Below are 8347 nucleotides of genomic sequence, written 5' to 3'. Positions count from 1 at the left end.
ATGTGTTATAAGACCTTATAGCTCTTATAATACATTCATGATGCACACACACACAACACCACAGACAGATTTATGCCTGCTGGAGCTCAAGGAGGGAAGTTGGACCTGTTAACAGCATTTTTAGTCCATGTTGCTACTCCCAGTGCACACAAGTATGTGCAGATGAGTCAAAAAACCCAGAACATCAGGTAAGTGGTGTTGCTTTTTCAGTTTCAGACAGGAAACTTGCTGGAATACTCAACTGAGATGCTTGCAGTAGTATTCTTGGCTCTGCAGTGTGTAGAGGAGAATAAACTAGGACACACTCAATTCTCAAGAGCCTGATATCCTTCAACTCCATCCGCCAAGATATTCTTTTCAAAGTATTACAAGTTTATTCCAGACTCATTCAACGAGGTATGTCAATTGGGTTCATGTCAAAAATACAGAACATGTAGGTCTGAGCAGAAATGAGGAGGTGGACAGATGAGCAAAACAAGCCTTACATAGAGACACCATAGATTTAAGTCCCATAAAGCAAATCAGGTAATCAAGGTAATAGTTTGGAATAAGTAGAACACCGAAATAAGGTTTCTATACACCTTAAACAACAAAGTCAATACAACAGTAAGAAATATAGTTAGGTCAAGGAAAGAAGAGGTAATTTGCAGAATAAGAATACAGCTAGGTCATTTCACCTTCACACTCAGTATAGTAGGAAAGCATCCAACTGATTTATGTTTACTATTACAATCATCGGTTGTACTAAGTATGATAAAGAAAGACAATATATGAAGGAAGAACTCAGGAAGACTGGAGTTCAGGAGCTCAGCTATAAAATCTTAATAAACCTGCCAAGTGGGTTGAGTAGTAGAGTTTTCTTTGAGTTTACTACCAATAATAATAACTTTATTTGTATAGCACCTTTTATACAAGTTTATCATTTATTATACAAGAGTTTATTAGATAGATATGATTAATGGGTAGGGTTAGAGTTAAATATATTTGGCATGTTGCAAGAAATAAATGAACAATTAACACATGGACACAGGATTAAACTGGGAAAATGTATTTTTCATTTCATGGAGCCGTTAATCTCTGGTCCACAATCCAAGCAGTAGTTGGCGGTAATGCCCCTAAACACACGCTGGTTGCCAACTGCCGTTAAAACACAAAACGAAGAAGAAGACGCAGCCGAACAAGAAGAGTGAAGTGCGCTAATTGCAGTATCGAAGAATGAAACATTGACGGCTGGAAATTATACCACATCTGCAGTGAATAACCTTCTATATTTGTGACTGTAGTGAGTATCAGAGGTAAGACTTATACGGATTAAATATCATGTTGTCATTTGGACGTTTCTTTCGCGCTGAGGAGTCTTCACCTATCCTATGTGATGATTAGCAACAGGCTAACGCTAGCCGGACGCAGCAACACACAATCAAATGCAGCCGTTATAATAGTTATTTATGCAGGCATTCAAGAGCAAATCATAAGTGTAAAGGCTATGCCAAATCTGCTAATACAGGGCACAAAATTAGCACCAGCCAAATGCTGGTAACATATGCAAGTGGCTGGTAGATTTGCTTCACTCAGCAGCCACAAAAACAATGATCTATTGAGTGGCTGGTAAAATTTGAACATTCACATTTGACCGGTGGACAAAATGTTGATTGTGCACCCTGCTAATAGGTAAATTACAAGGCCTTAATGGCTTAAATGATCATAATCTAAGTGTTACTTGCACATTTGGAGGTGTTGAGATCCGACTGGGTCCACTTAAGCAGATCTGTTTTCTGGTTTGTGCCTTTTCTCTCTCATTTCAAACATGTATTTATGAAGTGAAGTTCGATTGGCTTTAAAAGGTGTGAAAACTCTTCCATTTATGTTGCAGAGATCCATTTGTGCTTTTCTGTGTCCTAGACAGTTTGATGACAGAATCGTTTTGCTTTTCCTTATCTCAGCCTTGTCATCATGTCTGGTGGTCCAGCTGTGAGGGTCAGCATCGAGTCATCCTGTGAGAAGCAGGTGCAGGAAGTGGCCCTGGATGGGACAGAGACGTATGTCCCCCCTCTGTCCATGTCCCAGAATCTGGCGAAGTTAGCCCAAAGAATTGACTTCAGCCAGGGATCCGACTCCGAGGAGGATGGGGTTGGGGTTGAGGGCGAACCCAGGGACCGCGAATGGGGCAAGCAGGAGGCAGAGGAGGAAGAAGGTATGCTCAAGAAAAAGTGAGAGAATTTAGAGTCGGAGCTAGGCTCAGTTAACCTGACTGTTATCAGATATGATCTAGATATGATGATTCTATTGTATAACTTGAATTGCATTAGAGATGGTGGTGATTCAGCAGGTTTTTTTCTATAATAAGCCTGAACCCAACAGTAATGATCCTGTTTCACAGCTTCATATAATCTGATTAGCAGTTTCCTTTCACAGGCACAGTGAAGTTTCAGCCGTCTCTCTGGCCCTGGGACTCCGTGCGTAACAACCTGCGCAGTGCCCTGACAGAGATGTGTGTACTCTATGATGTGCTCAGCGTGGTGAAGGAAAAGAAGTACATGGCCTTAGACCCAGTGTCTCAGGAACCAGCAGCTGCCAAGGTAAACTGCTAAAGAATAACACTAAACATCTATGAATAATGAACCTGCAGATAATAAGCAAGTGTGGATGCAATGCTTACAAAATGTTCAAATATGACGACTTTGTTTATTATTTCTCAAAGAGATCTGTGCACCTTCTCTTCCATCCACTGTCTATTCATAACTTGATTTTCTCGCCCTCATGCAGACTCCTCAGGTGTTCCAGCTGATCAGTAAAAAGAAATCTTTGGCCACGGCAGCGCAGCTCCTCCTGAAGGGAGCAGAGAAGCTCAGTAAGTCAGTAGCAGAGAACCAGGAGAACAGGAGGCAGAGGGATTTCAACTCCGAGCTGCTGCGGCTCCGCTCACAGTGGAAACTACGCAAAGTAGGAGACAAGATCCTTGGAGACCTCAGCTACCGGAGCGCAGGTAATAAGACATCTGATGTTTATGCAGCCAAATCTGTAACACACCTTTAAAAAAAACAAAAACAAACTGATGCATGTTGTGACTATTATCCCTGCAGGTTCCCTGTTTCCTCACCACGGCACGTTTGAGGTGATCAAGAACACAGATATTGATCTGGACAAAAAGATCCCAGAGGACTACTGCCCCCTTGATGTCCAGATTCCCAGTGATCTGGAGGGATCCGCTTATATCAAGGTGAGGAGAGAAACAAGACGTAAATCAACATGTCTCTCCAGGATGAAATTATTCACTGAAATACAGTCTGAAACAAAATATATGATTATATGATTACCCACGTTTTACTCATAACTACATCTTTGTGTGAATTGTATGAGAGGAAATGGAAGTAAGGTAACAGACAAGCTTGAATGATTAATCATCTTGAGGCACTGAAGAATATTAGTTAGTTATATTGCTTACCTGTGTGCTGTAGTGCAGTTATATTTTTTTACATTTAATTTTTTACAATTTCCAGACTACTGTCACCTGCTATGTTTATCATTTTCGGTGTAATAGTCTAATAACGTTAATGTCCTCAGGTGTCCATCCAGAAACAAGCTCCAGACATCGGTGATCTGGGAACAGTCAATCTGTTCAGGAGACAACTAAAAACCAAAGCCGGTATGTTTCGATACACAAAGACTTGACATTGCACGTCCTTTGACAGGTGTTCAACTTTTAAAACTAGTTCAGTAACAGCTTGAATCCTTGCCTTTAGATTTAGTAAATGCATCACATCTCTTAGGTTTCTCTACCCTCTATTAATCCATGTCCCAAACTTTTTAGCGTTTTTCGTCTCTTCCCGTTCTCCTCCCCTGATCTCTCTTCATCCAGCGTCATATCTTCTCTGCCTTTTTTTCTTTCCGCTCAGGTACCCAGTCGTGGCATGTGAAGCTGGAGGCGGCTCAGAACGTTTTGCTCTGTAAGGAGATCTTCGCCCAGCTGTCCAGGGAAGCTGTCCAGATTAAATCCCAGATCCCCCACATTGTTGTGAAGAATCAGATCATCTCACAGCCTTTCCCAGGTCAGCATGCTCACGTCGACAGCAGAAATCTTTGTTTTGTTGGATGTAATCATGAGAAGATCTACCTTTGATGCATATTTAACATTAAAGTACATTGACAGTGTGTCAATTTATGGCTTTTTATACTCCTGTAGGTTAAGTACGACCTCCGCCAGCATTAGCATTAGCATTAACAGGCACTGCCTAATAGTTCTACAATAGTACTATACCTTAAAGTGGTTAAATGACATGTATATGTGATGAACATAAAGAAGTTATGGTATGAAAACGGATTCCAATATACTAAGGGTAATAAAACTTATTGGAAGTATTGTTTTACAGTAGTAGTTAATACAAAATTCACTTGCTCCACTGGTACAGACATTCCTCATATTTGCATTTGAGTTACTCTGAAAAAACTTTGGAGTCGACTTTGGTTTTCTAGTCTTTATGGAGGCGTGAAACAAACGTTCTCAGGCCTTGTTTATTCCTGTGATCCCCTTCATAGGTCTGCAGCTGTCCATCTCACTCTGCCACTCTACTGGAGAGAAGAAGAACCATCGGGCGTCTCCAGAGAAACCCAAACCAGACGACCACCTTTATGTACTGGAGCATAACTTGCATCAAATGATGAGAGAGGTGAGAGACTGTGAATCGCTGCTTCGCTCTGACTCTCATCTGAAGATACTGTCTAGAAAGAGTGTTTGTTTTTAGTTTACTGGAAACTTTTTTTACAACCAGTTTGTGAGAGGAAAAATACTTAAAAAGAAAGATAAAACATCAGAATATATATCTAAAATTGGCGCTCTGCCTGGAGACATCCTGCAACACATTTGAACCATGATAAATACTACCCCAAATATATCTAGAAAACTATCATCAGTACAAGTCGTTCACTTTGTTCATAATGGTTTAATTGAATCAATGCTCATTTCATGGTGTCTCTGTTACAGTTCCACAAGCAGCAGCTGAGTTCTGTGGTGATGCCACATCCTGCTAGCGCTCCCTTCGGCCACAAACGGTTGCGGCTAGCGGGGCCTCTCGCCTATGACAAAGCTGAGATCTCCAGTTTGCAGCAGAGCGAGGGACTGCTGGAGAAGATCATCAAACAGGCCAAACACATCTTCCTACGTAGCAGGTAACTTTAACTTTTACCATTTATATATATATATATTTTTTGATAACTGATATGATAACAGCAACAATTGCCAGCGGCCACCACGGCATTGTATTGCAACATTTTACGCTACGGTAATGCTAGCAGCCAATAAACATTCACCCATGACAGGGTTCGCTGCCGTAAATGGTGTATGAAATTCCAGGGTGATGTGCCAGGTTTATTATCAGTCATGGTTTGCAGTTGAAATAGTTGGAGGTAAAAAAATATTTGCTCAGTTGCAGCAAGCAAATATTGCTCAATCCACATGATATGACACTCCCAAACATTCTCTCCACTGTCTGCAATGCCACATTTGGCCAGCAGGTGGCTTAATTTGTCTTCGTTCAACATAGTTTGTGGGCTTCAGAGTCTGTGCAGCAACACAACAACCTCTGTCCTCAGACGCTCAATTAGAATCCGAAAAAACTCCCTAAAAAATCCTTTAACTGGGGAAAAACTGTAAGAAACCTCAGGAAGAGCAACAGAGGAGGGATCCCTCTTCCAGGACGGACAAACATGCGATAGATGTTGTGAGTTCAGAATAGAAAAAGAAAGACAAATGACAGAAATACAGGATGAAAAAACTTACATTAGAATAGATTTATAATATACATGAACAATGTGATTAAGAGGATGCTGAGCAGCTTCCAGATGCCGCAAAAACAGATAGAACCTAAGCCATACGATCTCCGTCACTATGGAGACCTGGGAAGAGGACAGACAACACATACACACAGGGGAAACTCACATCACACCATTCACACACACACAGGGGAGGGAGATACATGAGTTGAGGCTGAATATCCTGCAGGATAACCAGATCCAGATCCTCTGGAAATGGCACCAGCAGCCAGGGAAAGTCAAGCGTAGATGTAATTTTTCGCCACATGCTTCATAACTGAGCAGTATTAATGTTTACGTTTGTGATCGACAGGACGGCACGGACCATCGACAGCCTGGCCAGCCGCATCGAAGACCCCCAAATCCAGGCTCACTGGTCCAATATCAACGATGTGTACGAGTCCAGCGTCAAGGTGCTCATCACCTCTCAGGGCTACGAGCAGATCTGCAAGTAAGTGGAGGAGATGAAGGAGGGAGGGAGGAAGTGAGGGAAGGATAACAGGAGAAGCAGGACAGAAAGGTAGACACAGTACAGCAGAACCAGGAGGGAACCTTTTAATCTATTTATGAGCCTCTATCTATATCTGTGAGCCCTCCACTAACTTGGTAATTATGTGACGTGAAAGCTATAAAATGTAATGAGAGGTCTTTAGTTGTTCAGCATCTTATCTAGATACATTTTCAGTTGTGCTTTCAGTTTTACTGTGATTCCATCATAAAATGAGATAATAAGAGTGAGAGGGTTTTTATGTGGCTGCAGAGTGGAGATAACAAAATACCACCAGTTGTCTGCTTTTATCAGATACATGTGAGCAATCCCTAAGTTTCCTATTTCATTACTGGCACCGTTTTGTGTGTTTAGGTCCATCCAGCTGCAGCTGAACATCGGCGTCGAGCAGATCAGAGTAGTGCACAGAGATGGACGTGTCATCACGCTGTCACACCAGGAACAGGAGCTGCAGGACTTCCTCCTCTCGCAGGTATCACTGTTGCCTTCCCGTACAGTTAGAGGAACTGAAAGCAGCGTGCACATCTGAAAGTTATTCGTGCTTATTTCACTTCCTAAAGTTATGTGTGTCCTCTCCTTCATCCTGTGTTATTATCAGATGTCACAGCATCAGGTTCATGCAGTTCAGCAGCTGGCCAAAGTGATGGGCTGGCACGTCCTGAGCTTCAGTAACCACGTAGGTCTGGGTCCGGTGGAGAGCATCGGCAACGCCTCCGCCGTCACTGTTGCCTCTCCCAATGGAGAGTACGCCATCTCAGGTGAGACGGGTGTGGTTGCTTCTGAGGTGAAAATGCTCTTTTTGTTTTACATTAATTGTGTTTAAGCACTACTACAATAGTGTCAGTATACAATACTATATGTAAACCCAACAAAGCATAATCATATATATTGTAAAGATTCAGACAGGAAGTTCTCCTCTATTCTAAAAGTGTTGAAAAATCAGCTATTTGTGAGGTTTTTCTCTTGCTATTATTGAGTATTTCTTCAGTCCACTAAATAAATTGTCATATCCGTTTCCACTAATGGCTCCAAGTAATGTTTAGTTTCATTAGGTTTTCTTGTCAGTATCTCAGAATCCTGGAGAACTCCTTCTAGGCTGACCAGTGTGCATTGACTTCAGCAGTCACAGGGAGATAAATGCATCAGACAATTGGAAAGAATACAGTTTTGTCTACCAACAGTAGCCCTAACAGACCATAATGCAATGCAGCAAAGATAAGACCTGTTGCAATTTCAGTTAATGGGCTGAACTTTGCCTTTTTTCTCTGATTAGCGGTAGCAACTGTCATATTGCTCTCACTGTTGTTGTCATTCTTTGTGGCAACATGTGTAAACCAAAGGGCTGAATTCAACAATCTCAATCTCTGGTGGATATATTAATAGAGGCTTGTTTTAGTCACTAATATAACGTCTGTCTGTATCCGTCTGTCCGTTCAGTGCGTAACGGCCCAGAGAGCGGGTGCAAAGTCTTGGTCCAGTTCCCCCGCAGCCAGACCAAAGAGCTGCCGAAGAGCGACGCCATCCAGGACGCCAAGTGGAGCCACCTCAGGGGGCCGTACAAGGAGGTCCACTGGAGCAAGATGGAGGGACGAAACTTTGTCTACAAGATGGAGCTCCTCATGGCTGCGCTGACTCCTTGTCCTTAGATTCCTAGAAATATCTGCTTTCCCAGCAGTGAACCGGACAACTAAAAAACTCTCAACCACACAGCCACAACCACACTTTCTCTGGAGATTTTCAGCCACATAATTCAAAAGGGAATCCATTTCCCTTAACACATTTGTAGTGTATCCATACCTCAAAGAGTTTGATGCAAAATAAAAAGCAACGTCTGTCTGTATGTATTTGTGCTCCAGATCCATCCTTGACTCAGCACAAGATCATTACAAAGCTTTCAAGCTTCTTTCCTAAGCTGATGGAGTTACTTGAAAATGGATTAGTTTACATCACATGACCTAAGTATGTAATATTAGTACATAGTTACATAATAACAGGCGGTCATGTATGAGGAGGAGACCACATCTCCTGTTT

General features: G+C 42.1%; 1 protein-coding gene across 2 annotated transcripts; it reads left to right on the top strand.

Moving 5' to 3' along the window:
• Positions 1–1133: 1133 nt before the first annotated feature.
• On the top strand, positions 1134–8156 carry med17 (mediator complex subunit 17). Of its 2 annotated transcripts, none has more exons than XM_044353047.1 (13): positions 1134–1282; positions 1944–2194; positions 2416–2579; positions 2767–2986; positions 3084–3220; positions 3565–3646; positions 3897–4049; positions 4537–4667; positions 4982–5166; positions 6122–6259; positions 6671–6788; positions 6915–7074; positions 7754–8156. In XM_044353047.1, the coding sequence occupies exons 2-13, from the start codon at positions 1954–1956 to the stop codon at positions 7960–7962; spliced, it is 1938 nt and encodes a 645-aa protein (XP_044208982.1). In that variant the 5' UTR covers positions 1134–1282; positions 1944–1953; the 3' UTR covers positions 7963–8156. The 2 variants fall into 2 exon arrangements, with proteins under 2 accessions (XP_044208982.1, XP_044208981.1); XM_044353046.1 differs by having other exon boundaries at positions 1135–1295.
• The last annotated feature ends 191 nt before the right edge of the window (positions 8157–8347 follow it).

This window comes from Thunnus albacares, chromosome 6 (assembly GCF_914725855.1).
Source record: "Thunnus albacares chromosome 6, fThuAlb1.1, whole genome shotgun sequence".
NCBI classification, from domain to species: domain Eukaryota; kingdom Metazoa; phylum Chordata; class Actinopteri; order Scombriformes; family Scombridae; genus Thunnus; species Thunnus albacares.
The sequence above is the reverse complement of the archived record's forward strand: the minus strand, read 5'-3'. Positions and strand labels throughout refer to the sequence as shown.

Excerpts from the sequence above, each read along its gene's own strand:
- med17 (XM_044353047.1), top strand. The coding sequence starts at position 1,954 with ATGTCTGGTGGTCCAGCTGTGAGGGTCAGCATCGAGTCATCCTGTGAG. Across the intron at positions 3,221-3,564 it reads AGGGATCCGCTTATATCAAG|GTGTCCATCCAGAAACAAGC; the intron begins GTGAGGAGAGAA and ends TAATGTCCTCAG. Across the intron at positions 4,050-4,536 it reads CATCTCACAGCCTTTCCCAG|GTCTGCAGCTGTCCATCTCA; the intron begins GTCAGCATGCTC and ends TCCCCTTCATAG.